The sequence below is a fragment of the Haliaeetus albicilla genome, chromosome 8 (genome assembly GCF_947461875.1).
Source record: "Haliaeetus albicilla chromosome 8, bHalAlb1.1, whole genome shotgun sequence".
Lineage (NCBI taxonomy): Eukaryota > Metazoa > Chordata > Aves > Accipitriformes > Accipitridae > Haliaeetus > Haliaeetus albicilla.
The window spans coordinates 16,925,556-16,941,443 of NC_091490.1; the positions used below are offsets into that span (position 1 = coordinate 16,925,556).

Here is a 15,888-nt window from a genome sequence, read left to right on the forward strand (position 1 = left end):
TTGTGCATTGCATGACAAAGTACTTCCTTTTGCTTGAATCTTCTGCCTGGGTACTTCTCTGGATGTCATCAAGTTTCATACTATCATTCCCAGTTCATTTTCTCTGCACCATTTGAGATATTGTAGAGCTCTCCTATTTCTCCCCTCCCCTGCCCAAAATAACTTTGAGCTGAAGCCATTTATCTAATTAGCGTCACTTCATACAGAAGCAGTCTTACACTGCAGCAAGGTCTTCTCGTCCACTCCTGCCTTTTCTGCTTACACTGCATTTCCAGGACGGGTAACTAGAACCTCACACAGCATTTCAGGCCCAGATGAATAATCAATTTAAGCCCAGTCAGAAAAATGGCCTTTCAGCAATACTGGAGGCATACAGCATTTAAAAAAGTTTTGGAAATGCTCATCTAGAAGGGACTGTCCTAACCCAGAGCCCTGTGGTCAAGGCAAGCTGGTTGTTTTACTGTGTGACAATGAGGTCATATCCCAGAACAAGAGGAGGATTAACAGAAACACTTGCTTTAAGGGTCATAAAAATAAGACATCGCTGTATGGCACTACTGAAGCTCCATTTCACATGGATTGGAGTTTCACAGTTGGACTTGCCAGCATCAGTGAAGACATGGCATCCAGCACAGTGCTTAAAGTGCTGACAAAGGCTCTCCCCTACATCAGACTGTCAGGTTACCTCCCAGCCCTTGTCTTCATACCAGCTTTGTCTCCTCTACCTCAACTTCAGCCCTGACTACTTTTCCTGCATTGGTGGGGTTTTACCTTTCAGGTAGTTTCCTCCCTTAAAACCAGTTCAGATCAGTCAAAAGGATCAAGCATTTTTGGACAAAGATCAGTATGGCCAACAGCAGAGTAGTATCTGCCCGATTTCTTCTAGAAACTGCACTAAAACCAGTTGTTCTCTGCACACATTTTGAGCTGCTGTGGCCAGGAGGCACATGGAAGAGGGTCTATCACAACCCTGTGCCTCCTTGTCCTCTAACATCCTCTACTCCAGGAAAGCACCACATTTGAAAGTTTCTGAATACACATGGCTACAGGAGTCACCCCATATCACCTTGCAAAAAGCAGGCAAGCTTGTAGATGACTTCAGCGTTCCCTGGAAAAATACAGGTATCCAATTCATATCATCCTCAATCAGTATCTATTGGTTATATCAGTGTCTATTTGCCTCTTAACAGCACTGCTTGCTTCAGCTCTTTCTACCACACTTTGCTAGCACAGGCACTAGTATTCCCATCAGAAGCTTGAAACAGATACCGAGCCATGAACTAGTGCACTGAACTTCAGTGAATACCTAGTGACTAGCAATAGCCACACCACCTCTCCTCTGCACAGTGTTGGAAGAGCATGAGATACTTGAGATTCATCACTTAGTAAAAGTTTTAAGTGCAGTGATGACAGGCACACTTAGGTATCTGGGTAGGTGAAACTCTCCAAAGCACTTGTACTGTTTGCAAAATTAACTCCTGTAGGACTGGTAAATGTCTCTCACCTTTACAGAGAAGCATGGTCTGGAGTTTACTGCTAAACATTTAGAGTATTTTAAAAAACATAGTTTGGTATTTCTGGACAGCAGGCCAAAAACTAGCTCCATCTCTAAAACACTTGCCTTTCTAGCTTGGGTTTGCATGGAGATGACCATCACCATGGCTGCTGGTCTGTGACTCAAAGGACATCGACCATACCAAAGTGCAGAGACATATGCACAAGCAGGATTCTTGTCCTGTATGATCACCCTTTCTATGAGGTATGGGATTCAGCTTCCCTGACAGCTCTTACATTAAGCCTCAGAAAAAGAAAAGAGAAATGCAAAATCAATCACAACTCTGCCAATAGTGTCCAATTATGTGGCAATCTTGTTTCAGTTTGCTTCAGTGGCCAGTTGGGCCTAAGCTGATACAGACAATTTCATCTCGCCAGAGAACTTCAGCTGGCATCCAGAGACAGACGTGGATAGCCAGTTCCTTTACTATTAACATACATAAACGTTCCAGAAACAAATTATCACAATTATTTTTTAAAGATAGTGCCAAATACTGAATCACTACTGAAATTAAAGTGAGTTCTGCAAGTCTTGAACAAGCTGTTTTTGAAATACTTGTTTGGTTTTGCTATTGACTCAAAATGACAGAAAAACAGCATATTACAGTGTGGTCAGCTGACTTGTATGTGATCAGTAGTCTTGGATGAATCCAAAACCTGACTCCGGTACATCCCAGTCATAAAACATCTCATTTAATTTTTCCTGAAAGAAGAATTCCTAATACTGCTCAAAAAAAGGCAGCAAGAAAAGATATTGTCACCTGATACTGTGGGCGCATCATTTATCTTCCACCCTAGAACTGTGACTGCCCAGATCTGATACCAAGAGTGAAGCTCTCTCACACCATAAACTTGATCACTTAGACATATGCACCTGTAAAAAAAACCTTTTTTTAAAAAAAAAAGCAATTAATGATCAGTAATTACTGACAGTACTTTTTTCCTTGGTAGGAACACATTCTCTGCAGCCACCAACCTCTGCAAGCCTGCCATAAGCAATGACTTCTACACAGATGTCTCTATGTACTAGGATAACTTATGGGTAACGAAGACTCTGCTTTGTATAGGTGACTTGTGTTTCAGGTCAGATATTTAAAAATCAGGTCTACATTTTTGATCCAGGAGACTTTTGACAAAGACAAGAAATTCTCTGAAAACTGAACGATACAGAAGCATAGACACTGTTTGCATAGGCTAATCTGAGCTGCTAAACTCACAAAATACTGACTACGAGTGGAGTATTGCAAGTTAAAGCTTGCTATCTGGTCACTTCCCACAGCATCCTCAGCAGAGTCATGCTGTGTCTGCAGCCAAAGTCAAGTACCTGTTCCAGAGCCATTCCAGAGAAATCAGCAAGGGAAGAATAACCAGTAATATTGATAGAAATTAAACTCTGCTTATTTTAATACAAAAAAATCAGTTTAGACCAGTCATGCTTGCTGAAGATTTGCATGCCCTAGTCACCCCCCCATGAGGGAAAACTGGAGGCAGTGAGTTTAAGGACACAACTGGCCTTGTTGATCAAATGTAGTTTTGGGAGAACCAGTAACAAACCAGAGGTTCTTGCCTCTGCCACATTTATGTTTCTACATCAGAACTATGTATGTTTTACAATGAATCCGCCTGTCCACTGCCACAGCTGAGACTCATGTTCTTGAATTAGCATCATGGAATCACATTGGTTTATATGCAGCATTAGGAGTTTTGTGTAAAATTATCAGGACCCTAGAACTGCAGGAAGCTTGGCAAGATGCAGCATTGGGGCAACAAGTGAGCACAATGAACTTGGCACCAGAACGTGGAAAGTACTGTTCTTATAAAGCCAACCACAGAAGGGCCTGCAAAGAAACGCAAACATTTAAAAGATAATGGGAATAAAAGATTAAGGAATATCTGTTCCACTGGGTTATATAAATAGATAGACAAATAATGTTGCATAAAAACATGAAACACGTCTCTTCCTAGGATGTGAAGGAGCTTGAAATGAACATCATACATCTTGTCTCAAGACAGAGTGCTTTACGACAAAAACTCCATATCAGCTAAAAGACCTGGCATCACTCTGCTCTGAGGAAATGCCAGATTGCTATATAAACCTGTAATGCATTTGCTACTGAAAAGTTTAGTGGAAAGGGAAATTAATCAAGTTTTGAGAACTTTAATGAAGTGACAGACAGGCAGCTCCACACACTATTACCAGCAAACAGCTGTGCTTACCCTCAACCACAGCCCTGCAGAGGTGCTGTCAGAGGTGTGCCCTGCCAGTGGAGATGCCATCCCAGCTCCCGTTTTTCCCATGGGAAGTACAGTACAGCCCTGCACCACTACAGCCCACGGTCTGCATAGGAGAATGAGGGGCAGGGCACATCAGGATCCTGACTCGGGGGACCAGTACACAGAGGCTATGGGAGGCCAATTTAGAAACATGGAAGGCAAGAGAGAGGCCCAGGTGGAGAGACATGGGACTGGAGGCGAGTAGGAGGCAGAGCAGGGAAAATGAAGATATATGCTTCTTCTGCGCATGTGTGTGTCCTGGCACTGTGCTGGGAGCAGCTGCTGCTTGTGACATTGGTACAGCATGGGAAATCTCAGCTGGGGACTTCAGTTTCCATACCAGAGCATCTCAGAGGCCAACAGGCAGAAGCAGAGCACACAGGAGCTCTTCTGCATCACACTGTACTGGTTTCAGCTGGGAGAGAGTTAATTTTCTTCTTAGTAGCTGGTACAGTGCTGTGTTTTGGATTTAGTGTAAGAATAATGTTGATAACACACTGATGTTATAGTTGTTGCTACGTAGCACTTATCCTAAATTAAGGATTTTTCAGTTTCCCATGCTCTGCCAGCAAGCAGGTGTACAAGAAGCTGGGAGAGAACATGTCCAGGAGAGCTGACCCGAACTAGCCAAAGGGATATTCCATACCATGGAATATCATGCTCAGTATATAGACTGGGGGGAGTTGGCCAGGAGGGGCAGATCACTGCTCAGGCATCAGTCAGCAGGTGATGAGAAATTGCACTGTGCATCACTTGGGGTTTGGGGGGTGTGTGTGTTATTTCTCTTTTTCTTATATTCCTTTTCATTACATTTACTATTATTTTTTTTTATTATTAGTGTTATTATATTTTAGTTAAACCATTCTTATCTCAACCTATGAGTTTTACTTTTTTTTTTTTTTTTTCCCAATTCTCCTCCCCATCCCACTGGGAAAGGGGAGGAGTGAGTGAGCAGCTGTGTGGTACTTAGTTGCTGGCTGGGGTTAAACCACAATACACATGCTCTGCTCCACCACTCTCCAGAGATGCTGTCAGATCCCACAATGAGCAAGACAGCACTGCAGTTTGCATACCAACCCTCTCTTTTGCAGCGAGTGTCGGGTGTTGCAGGCTTGTAGGGAGCATAGGATTAAAAAAACCAACCAAACAAAAAAACTAACCAACAAACACCCCACACAACTATAAGGCAACATATACTACATATGTTACGAACCCACCTTTGAATCCCAAACCCAAAATCTGGCAGTGACTGTGGTAAACTAGTTTTTACAATGCTTTTAAGTGAGGCAGTTGCCAAAGAAAGAGATTTAGGTTCAATTTGGAAGACTGGGCAGAAATCTCTTCAGGAAGGAGCAGGGTAGCTCCAAGCCATATAGGTAAGTCAGAGCAGCCGAAAAGGCTCTTTTCACTTTTTTGAGGAAATGCTTACAGTTATTTGGAACCTTTAACCACTTAGCATTTGCACTGAACCGTAAGCTCATGAAGGGCTATTTATCACAGCTAAAGGAACAGTGATTAACAAGGTACAAAAGCTGACATCAGGCTTGCACAATAATAATCAGTGTCCACAGGAGATTAAAAACCAGGCATTTAATTTGGGTTCTGCCTTTTTTTAATCTTCTGGTCAGCAACTTGGATATTCCTGAGAAACTTGACATTGCAATTTAATAACAAAGCCTAAATATTGCCTCTGCTAGAAAAGCATGAAACCCAAGTTGCTCCTAGACTGTCCTTAAAGATTGTTTTACAGTTCTATAGATAGAAACCAATTACAATGAATACAGTCCACTTATATTGATCTGACTAGGAGCTACTTCCTAACATTTTCATTAAATCTGTGATCACAGAAGCAAAACTGAAAATGAAAAAGTACAGTTCTTGGCATAGCCAATTTGCCCAAAGTGTCAGCACTACTAATATAGGGTCAGAGCTACATCAACAATGAACTTTAAGACCGAAGAACCACCTACCCAAACCATGAGGCAGCACTCAAACTGCAAAGCAGATGGAAGGGGCAGAGCCACAGAAACAAATCAAACCACTTTTGAAATAGTCTGCTTTAGGAGGCTAAAACATCCCTTCTCATGTCTACTGATACTACCATTACATAGGCTCCTGACACAGGTCTACCTGATACTGTCCAAAGGATTGGTTTTTAAACTTCTCAATATTGTTTAAAACCAAACTTAAGTACTGTTTAAGAAGCTTTTCGCCTTTACTGGGTGCTTTTCAGATAATTTATATGTTAATACCAAAAACACTGACAATGAAAGCTAATGAAAGATACTAAAGAAAAACACTGATGCAGATTCTGACAAGAGTTACTTCATTGCCTTCAACACCCCATGATGGGCATCACCTGTTTGCTCCTGGAAAAAAACTCCAGTTGACATACTCTTTGTGGAAGATCATTACATTTGGTTCTACCAATTATATGCTCTGCAAAAGACAACCAAAACTCACATTAAAACTCAGGTACACATCTTATCTGAAGTCTGACTGGTACTTCTCAACTTGTTTCCAGTTCTACTGAAAACAACACACTGACAACATCTTGCACACTTTCAGTCTAATTTTGAGGTTAGACTGAGAAGATGGTGAAAAGGATAGGCTAAAGGAGCACATATATGGCTCAGTGTAGGATGAGAAAGGTATTCAAGAAAAAACAATCTGACAAGAGGGTGGAAAGGTACCTAGTGCCATTCCTCATTTCTGTCAACCTTCATGTAAAGCTTTTGCCCGTGTTTACTCACCTGCTGTTTTAAGCACTAAGCAATGACACAGTGGTAACCTCTGTGCTTTCGATCATAAGCTTTCTAGGCAGAACACCAAAGTTAGCCTAACATCAAGGGTAAAGCACAATAAGGACATGCAAAGGGGTCAGTGCAAATGTATGAGACCTCCACAATTTGTTATGACAGTTTAAAGAACTATGAATTATTTAAAGTGGTAATAAAATGTTTAATCTCTTGCCTCTCAAGTGATCAGCAAGTGCTAATCCTCCATGGAAATGAGACAGATCTTTGCCAGTTGTGCAGAAAGATGCTGGTTTAAGTGATTAGTCAGCAAATACACGTTCTTTTGTACTAGCATGTGCTATAAAACAAAATAAAAAACCCATAATCTAATTAAGCTCAGGAGCTAGCAGAGCCTTGAAACTGTTTCTCCTGAGCCTAGCTTTTCTATTACTTTGCAATAGACATCATTATCCTACAGAACTGTCTAGGTCTACAGAGAGAGTGGAGGAAGTGTCTAGCATTTAGCAGTAGCTATGTAGTATTACCTCAGTCTATGCAATATATACATAACTTACTAAACTCTTGTGTTCTATTTTCTCAGCAGCCTCCGCCAGCTGGCCTGAGAATCATTCCTGCAAGCAATAAGCTGCAGCTGAGACTGCAGCCCAGTACAGGGTACAAGCTCTAGTTCATATATGGCTGCACAGCCCTGCAGAAGCTGTACAGGGTGGGAGGGAGGTAGCAGCTGAGGGTGCTCAGCACTGAAAAGTACATTACCTGGCCCAGCACAGCTAGAAGCTCTGCAGAAGCACTGCTGTGGACAAAGCCCTGCCACCTGGCAAGCAGATTTGGGAAGAGGTACCCAGAGGTGCTCAAAAGGCAATCAGGAGGCTTCTCCCACACTTCCTGAGAGGATGGGATTTGACAAACACTTCTTCCCTGCTCATCCCCCATCCTCACTGCTGAAGGACTGTCTACCCTCCCACACCACAGGAATGCAGCCCCTCAAGTTGTCCCCAGCGGGTCTTAGGGCAGTGGGGAATAATACTCTTGGGTGGAAGTTTCCTCTTGATAACGAAGGAAGGAACCCCAGTAATCTCTTCTGCAGCAGCTCCTGAAGCTTTCCCAGCACCAGCTATTCTCCCTTCCCTATGCAGCGGCTGAGAAGAGGCCAGGTCACCGTGGGTGCATTTTGCTGAGCTTTTGGGTTTCCATCTGTCTGCATAAGCACAGAAATGGTGCAAATGCTAGTTTGTGCTACCCCACGCACATTAAGACAACTTAGGCAGTAAGAGCAATGTGCTGATGAGGGCTCTTCTCAGCAACTAACCCTGTCGTATTCAGAAGGTGACGTGGAGAGTTTATACTAGAGGAATAAACAATTGAGAACATTCTGCTGGAACAAAAGGTGCTGGAACTGGCAATCTGATCAGCGATCACAACATTTCCATTGGAGTTACTCAACTTGAACGTCATGCACACTGGTGACTGCACACAGCTAAACAAAACACCAGCTTATCCGCCCTAGCAATCTACCACTGGCTTACTTCAAAAGCCTCTACCTTTCTGCCAAATCCAAAACTCCCCAGAAACTATGAATTTTAAAATAAGTTCAGAAGATGATAACACAGAAACATAATGCCTTGAAATAAGTCTGACTCTTGCAAGCAAATCATTAAACGCATGACTAATTTTTCTACTTTACTAAAAAAATACTGGGCTCTTTCCCAGTACTGACTGAACAGGACCAAATATAATTCAACTCTTTTTTCTCCCTACAATAACTTGGAGCAAGAACAGACATAACCCCAGATTTTATTTTGTTTTGTTCCAGACAGACAACCAGTAAAGAATCCAATGGTGCTGGAGGGGTAAGCAATAGTATCTATAAAGCCTGAAAGCTCAATCAATGCTATTACAAACTACTGCAGAAATTTGCCTGCTGTGTACAGCGTTACAGTAATTGATGACAAGCCTTCTTAATAAGGAGTCTAGTCAGTCAAAGAACATGCTGCATCAGTTCTTAAATACTGCATTATAGGTTTTCAGCAGCATGGAGCAGGGGAGATGGAGACAGTGCTGCTCAGTTCATGCACCTGGCAGACAGTTTATCAGGAGGCACAACGCACCTGAAATAGCACTGCTCCAGCTGTGTATTCAGCCAGGCTGTTGTCTTTCGGATGCACCTTGGCAGCCCCCTGTGCCCTTCAACTTTGACTGGTCTGATCAGGCTTCAGAGCCTGACCTACCACATGCCTCTCAGTGGGTTTCCTGGACACAAGCCCTCCATCTTGTAATTCCTTGCAGAAGTGGTATCCTACAGTCCTGTTTCCCTCATCCCTTCCTTCCTCCACTGCTCCTGCCTGCTCTGAACAGAAGTCCGTTAAACAGTTAAGAGATCAGGAAGACAAGGCTGGCTGAGTCCTGCCTTACCAGGAGGCTCAGGTCAGGAGTGCATGCTCAGGAATTGGGCTTTATGTTAACTGCATTAAGCCAAGTGTACACCAACCGTACTGCTAAAATATTCATGGGTTTGCACTTACGTTACATAAAAAGAATAAGAGATTGCACTTTGAGAAACTGGTGCTGTCCATAGACTGCATCCACCCTCCTTCCCTCTCTGTCACCCAGCTGGCCATATGAGTGACAATGCGCTACAAGAGCCTTGGTTCACTTTCATACCAGGCTGACCAAGACAGCTGAGGTAGGAGTACAGTCTTTCAGAGGCTGCATGAAGAAACTGGTTTCACAAGGCTTCATCCTTCTGATTTTCTAGCAGTGGATCCATCAGACCGAAAGCAATCTAGATTTAATGATTGTCCCCTGTCTCGACAGCAAAGATTTCATGGCAGTTCAACTGACAAATGCTTGACTCCATGTACCCTAACATACAACTGGTTTTCATGCTCACAGAATAATTCAGGTTGGAAGGCACCTCAGGAGGTTTCTAGGCCAACCTCCCAATTCAAGGCAAGGACAGCTATGAGAACAGACCAGGTTGCTCACGGCTTTATCCAGCTGGGTCTTGAAAACCTCCAAGGATGATGACTGCACAGCTTCTCTAGGCCCTTGTTCCACTGCCTGGCTGTCCCCACTGAAAAGCCTTCTCCTTATACGCCATTAAAACCTCATGCTTCAATCTGTGTCTGTCATCTCTTGCCTTTCTGCCACACAACCAAACAGCCTGGCTCCATGTTCTTGATAAGATGCGGTCTGCGAGTTCCAAGTCAAGAGGGTAATCACTTCCCTCAGTCTACTGGTTCTGCTCTTGTTAATATGGCCCAGGAAAACCTACTGGCCACCTTTACCACAGGGACACACTGCTGGCTCACGGCCACGGTGCTGCCCACCAGACCCCCCCCAGGGGTTCTTCTGCAGAGCTGTCTCCCACCCACTCAAGTCCCACCTAAGGATCCTTCCTTCCCTGAAGCAGGACTTTGCATTTGTCCCTGTTCAACTCCATAAGGTCCCCATAGGTCAGCCCCTTCCTTCAGCCTTGCGAGGTCCCTCTGAGCAGCAGCCCGGACCTCATGGGTATTGCCTCTCACCCTTGCCCCCCTCAGCCCAGTTTGGGGCCATTCACAGTTCAGTACAGATGCCCCTATCTCCTCCAGGTCACCAATAAAGACATTTAACAGGGCAGATGCTGGGACAGACCCTGCAGCAACTTCACTTGCCATCAGCCTCCAGGACCTATCTCAATGGGGAATTCACAGACTGAATAGAAACCTCAGAAAAAGACCTTGGGAGGCTGCCAACAGCCACCCACCAGGATGAACAGAAGGGTCAGGAACAGGCGCTGGGCTCCCTCAGCTCAGGGCAGCCACAGGCCTCAGTGCCCAGACTGCCTGAGCACCTACAGCTGGTACCTCCAGAACCAGGGCTGGAGGCAGCGAGAGCAGAGAAGCTCTGGCTACAATAGGAAACACCCTCTCGGGAAGCTACAAGAAACACTGGTGCTTCTTAGGGGGGCTCTTTATAAAAGCAAGGTTATCACAGATGTTTGCCAAGACTTCCACGGCCCATGCCAGGCCCTCCACCACAGCAGGCAAAGCTCTGGGCGGAGTGGTTATGCACACATTTCTGCTTTCTAAAGCCTTGACCATCTTACTGTTTTCAAGATGACATCCTGGTCACTAACTACTCAAACAAAGCAGACTCACTAGCTAAACACAACCAACTCGGTCACCATGCTGGGGAGGGGAGGCTGCCCCAGGGGATGCCTGGGAGGAGAGAGGGACCAGGAACCATCAGGCATGATCCTGCCGAAACGAGCATCTTCTCCCCCTCTCCACAAAGCACTGCTGTAATGATGTTCCCAGGAGGAAGAACTGTTGTAAATAATTAAGAATAACATGTTCAGACAAGCACTACACTGCAGTGTCATGCATTGTTATAGTTTTAAGAGGATGCTTGTTCAATTATTTTTTCTTTTTTACTTCACAGAAAACTCATGGGAGGGATTGCTCCATCATTCAAGAAAACTAATAAGGTTCAAATTATGCTTCAAAGCTTTTTCTCTCCTCTTGATTCATGACTCTGCCTGGACAATCCACCCATAGAAAGTAGTAAATCTGTTATGCTGTTTCTAATAAAAATTTGCCATGTTCAGGCTTTATTTCCAATCACTTCTGAACTGCTACTTCATGCAAAATAGGGAACGCTGATCAATAAGAAACCTGGTCTGAGGGCCAGCAGGCATGGGTTAAGCAAAAAAAATACCCAGAACATAAACAGATTTTGTATTATTCTCAAAATGACAATAAACTGTGTAATACAATGATAAATTGTTACCATATGCATCCCCTGCAGCACAATTCTTTCTAATTTTTGTGGACGCTGGGAAATAACATCTAATTATGGTTTAAAAAAATTTAACGTATTTAGGATTACAAAAGTAAATGTGACATCTTGCAGTTTTTTGTTAAAAGAAAAAAGCATTGCTTTACCTGACTGGTACTTATAACAGGCAAGATGCAACTAATTTGCTGGTTTTAACCCCAGGAAAGGGCTAATGCTGTCAGGTACTCACACCAGACACTGTTTTGCTCAAGGGTCCAGCAAACCCCTTCTCTCCGCCTTGCACTAACTCTCCTCCATTACTCCTGCACCCTCGGGTTATGTGTCTTTGTCCACTACCTTTGCTGAACCAGAACTAGAGACACTGAAGGAAGGAGGAAGAGAAAGTAACCTGCTTCTTTGTAGACAGTACAAAGTACCCCACATCCTTTGCTTCCTTATTTCATGCTTTTTAATTTCCTTATGGCACCTCAAATGGTACAGCAAATAGTTACAGCCACTCTCACATTCAGCTTTGTTGCCATATCTTGTCTCTTGTACTTCACTGTGCATTGGCACAAATTGAGACATCAAAATGGAAAAAAACACATATAGAGCCACAGCTGATTCCCTCACACACACGCACTTGTGAATTTGCACAATTTCCCCTTTGGGAGAAATATGCCAGTTACTGAATTTGCACTTCATACAAATTCAGTAACTGGCATATTTCTCCCAAAGGGGATATTGTGCAAATGGCAGTAGGAGTCACATAGCTACATACCAGCAAGTCATGGGAAGGACCAGTGAAAACTTACTTGGTCTCTGGCTGAGAAACAGCTGCTTCTGAGAGCAGCATGTGGCAAACACACTTTACTCTCATGCTGTCACCTTTAAGAGCATTCAGATGTGCTTCAAAGAGTAAATACACATGGGTATGCACAAGGAAGTGCACATGTACAAGATGTATGCAGTACCTCAGACTGCTACATTGTTGGACAAAATTCAAGTAAACCTTGTAATTGCTAAAAGAAGGGCACTATATCAAAAAGAGCAAGTGGAGACACTTATCCATTGCAATCAGCGGCTAAGAGCAGCTCCTAGTATACTACAGCTAGTGGCCCAGCCCCATCCCCCAGGCACAACAATACATGCTTGTGGATCACAAGATGAGCTATGGTATCCCAGAGAGGATGGGAAATGGAAGAGGTGTGAAGAAGGTTACATTAGGACACAGGAAGATGGGTTGCCATTGTAGTAGTTTTGCAGCTTCGAACAGCATAAGGTTTGTTTAATTTGCTACTGAACTCGTTGAGGAGATAACTGGGTGGCACTTCAATGCACGCACTGCCTGATGAACTAGTTTATGAATGGGCTGAGCATGTTATAAGAGTCCGCAGAATGTCTGAAGCGAGGCAACTGCGCATCCTTCGCACCTCTCTCCAACAGGACCGCACACGTCCCCTGTACATCCACGCACCCTGAGCCCACCGGGCCTGCTGCGGGTGCACAGCGAAGGTGACATCAGGTTCAAGGGTGTTCAGGCTAACAGGGAGTACACCAAAACAAAACCCAGCTCTTGCGCGAAGGCCCGCAGGTACAACTACCGTAGGCATCAGTAACGCCCTACCTGGAACAGAGCTCAAGTTGAACATGTTATGAAAACGGGGTTTGGACCAAGCAGTGCTGCAGCATGGACACAAACCTGCCCAACGGACTGGCGATCCATTCCGCAGGACCGAGCCGGCCAAGTTCGCACCGAGCGGCAGCCCGCACGCCCCAGAAAGGATGAGTCATAGTTTTTACACCGTCCACTTGTTTTCAGGAGCAGAACACCGCTCTCCCATAAAGCCCCGGCGCAGCCGGGCTCCGCGGCACCGGCCGCTGCCAGCCGGAGCCGCCGGGGCGGCGGCTGGAGGCCGGGCAAGAGCCGCCGCCCGGGGCCCGCCGCGCCGGTCCCACCGAGGAGGGCGGCTGCTCCCTGAGCGATCCCCGCTGCCGCCGCTGCCCCCCCCCCCACCCCACCCCGCTCCCGCCGGGGCGGGCCCGGGCCCACGCCCGACGGCGCGGCCGCCCCGAGCCCACCTGCGCGCCGCGGGCATCGCTGCCCCGGCCCGGCCCCCGCCGTACCTCCTTCCTGCGGCTGGGCGCGCCCGGGCGGGTGACGAGCGCCGTCTCCTCGCAGACCACGGCCGCGTCCTCCACGAAGGCGCAGTCGGGGAGGCTCTCGTCGGCCGGCAGCTCCAGCACCTGCAGCCCCAGCTTGCCCCGCAGCACGCCCACGTACAGCTGATGCTCCCGCTCCGCGCGGGCGAAGTCGACCTCGGGGCCCGGGGCGCGGCGCAGCGCCTGCCGGCACAGCGACTCGGGCAGCGCCCGCACCACGGCGTGCGTGCAGCGCCCGAAGGCGGCGGGGCCGCCGCCCAGCCCGGCCATGCTGCGCGGCGGGGACGGCGGGGCGCGGAGGAGAGAAGGAGGGACGGGCGGCCGCGACCGCCGCCGCCGGCCCTGGCAGCTGATAAAGCGCCGCCCGCGGCCCGGCCGCGCCCCATTGGCTCCCCACCAGGCACATTTCCATGGGGCCGCCGCCAAGCGCGCTCCCATTGGCTGGCGGCGGCGGCCGGGCCGCGCCATTGGCCGCCCCCCGCAGGGAGCCGCTTACCTGTGCGGCGGGCGGGAGCGGCGGCACCGGCCGCTCGGCCCTGAGAGGATCGGGGCGAGCCCCGGCGCCGGGGCGATCCCCTCAGGGGCGGCGCGGCCCGGCCGGAGAGGGGCGGTGGGGGGCCTCGACCCTCCGTGGCGCGGCCCCGGCACTTGCCCCGGGCCTTGCCCCAGGTCTGGGGCGCTGAGGCTGCCCGTGCCTGCCGTGGGGCTCCGGTACCACAACGGGCCTTGAGGGGCAGCGCGGTTTCACATCGTAATCTCACGTAGTTACGTATAAACACATAACTATGCTGACAGAATTCAAACACCTGCGTCCCCCTGCGTTTCTACGCTCGTTCGAGCTGGGCGTGGGCAGGGGGGGGAAGGCTGCTTACCCCTCCTGCCCGAGGATACATCGGGCTGGCTGCCTGCGTGCCCTTTGCGGCTGGCGAAGCAAGAGGCCAGGCAGTTTATCCGTGCGGCCAAGGGAAGAATATCCCGTGACGAAGGCAGTTGTAAATACAAATCCAAAGGAAATAAGCCCAGCCGCCTCCTAATCCCTCCTCATGGCTTTCCTCAGGGCGACTCACCAGCAGAGCGTGCCTATCTCCTGCCACTCTACCCTGTCAAAGTTTCTGCCATTGTGGGGTAGAAGGGACACCAGGGTTTTTGCTTCACTTCTGCCTCAGGGACTGAAACGATGAGCATTTTCCACCCTTTCTCCTGAAAGAAACCCTTACTTCCCCATTTCATTTTCCCCGGGTGTTATCCTGCCTCGAGGTTATCCTGGATGAGGGCCAGCTGTTTCTGGCGCACACCTCTGGCTTCCAGGCAGGAGGCGAATGAAGCGTTGGGCCAGACCTCGCACCATGGGCGACACCCACAGCTGCTCCTGCTGCCACCCTCCCAGGTACCTCCGAGGCCTCTCCTCTCTGGAGCAGACAGTAAGAGAGAAGGAATATGAATTTCCTTCCAGCTCTTCTTTTACTGGCAAGGCTCTTTCAAGTGTCCCTCCGGTCACAGAGAGAACCCCACCAGCACAGCTCCGTGTTCCCCCTTTGGTGCTCAGACAAAACCCAGACAGCTGCCTTGGCCACGTTGTCACAGACATCGGGACACATTCAGCACTTGGGAGTATGGTTAGGGAATAGCATGAAGGAAATATCAAAGTGTGTTTCCAAAATGGCAGCTGACTAGATTTTCGTCTGCATTTCCCACACGTTCTCCAAATATCCTGTAAAGGCTGCCTTTACGTAACGTGCATAGGTGCAGTTGTTTGAATAACTGTCATTCACTGAATAATGTGCAATATTATTCTCCTTAAACAAATGGACACGTAATTGAGTTGCTATCATGTAGGACATTTCAAATTCATAGAAACCACTACAAATGTTATTACAGCATCTCTTGTATAATGTGCGATCCTTCCACAGTCGTTAAAGCCTATTTTTACTTATTACAGATTTGGGATATGGCCATTGACACACGTTGGTTTGATTTTTGTTAGCATGACTTTTAGTCAGAAGAAAAAGTGCTGCTATCCTTCTGTAACTTAAAAAAATGGCCAGGGTTCCTATATGAAAAGGTATTGAAAAGAGTTGTTCTTGCAGCCAATGAACCAGAAAGTTCTAGTCAATACAGATTTTTCTGACATCCATAAATACCATAAACAATGACGATTTTTAGATCTCACTGAGATTACAGGAATATGAGATATGAGGTGATGCCACACAGTCATCTTGTACACACATGATATGCTAGGACAGTGAGGTTTGTCCCGGAGGCATTGTCACCGGCCCAGGCTGACCTCAGGTGGCCATGGCTGCTCCCTGGGAGCTGGCCAGGTATCCCTTCTGACAGCTTCTCAGTACCTTTCTGCATTATGGGAGACAAGGCTGGA

General features: G+C 47.0%; 1 protein-coding gene across 1 annotated transcript in view; it reads right to left on the reverse strand.

The window, feature by feature from the left end:
• DDAH1 (dimethylarginine dimethylaminohydrolase 1) overlaps positions 1-13,861 on the reverse strand; it is a 66,056-nt gene extending 52,195 nt beyond the window's left edge. Inside the window, exon 1 of the mRNA XM_069789129.1 lies at positions 13,476-13,861. Coding sequence (XP_069645230.1) covers positions 13,476-13,781 — 306 coding nt within the window. The 5' untranslated portion in view covers positions 13,782-13,861. The remainder of the gene's footprint in view (positions 1-13,475) is intronic.
• Positions 13,862-15,888: the final 2,027 nt, after the last annotated feature.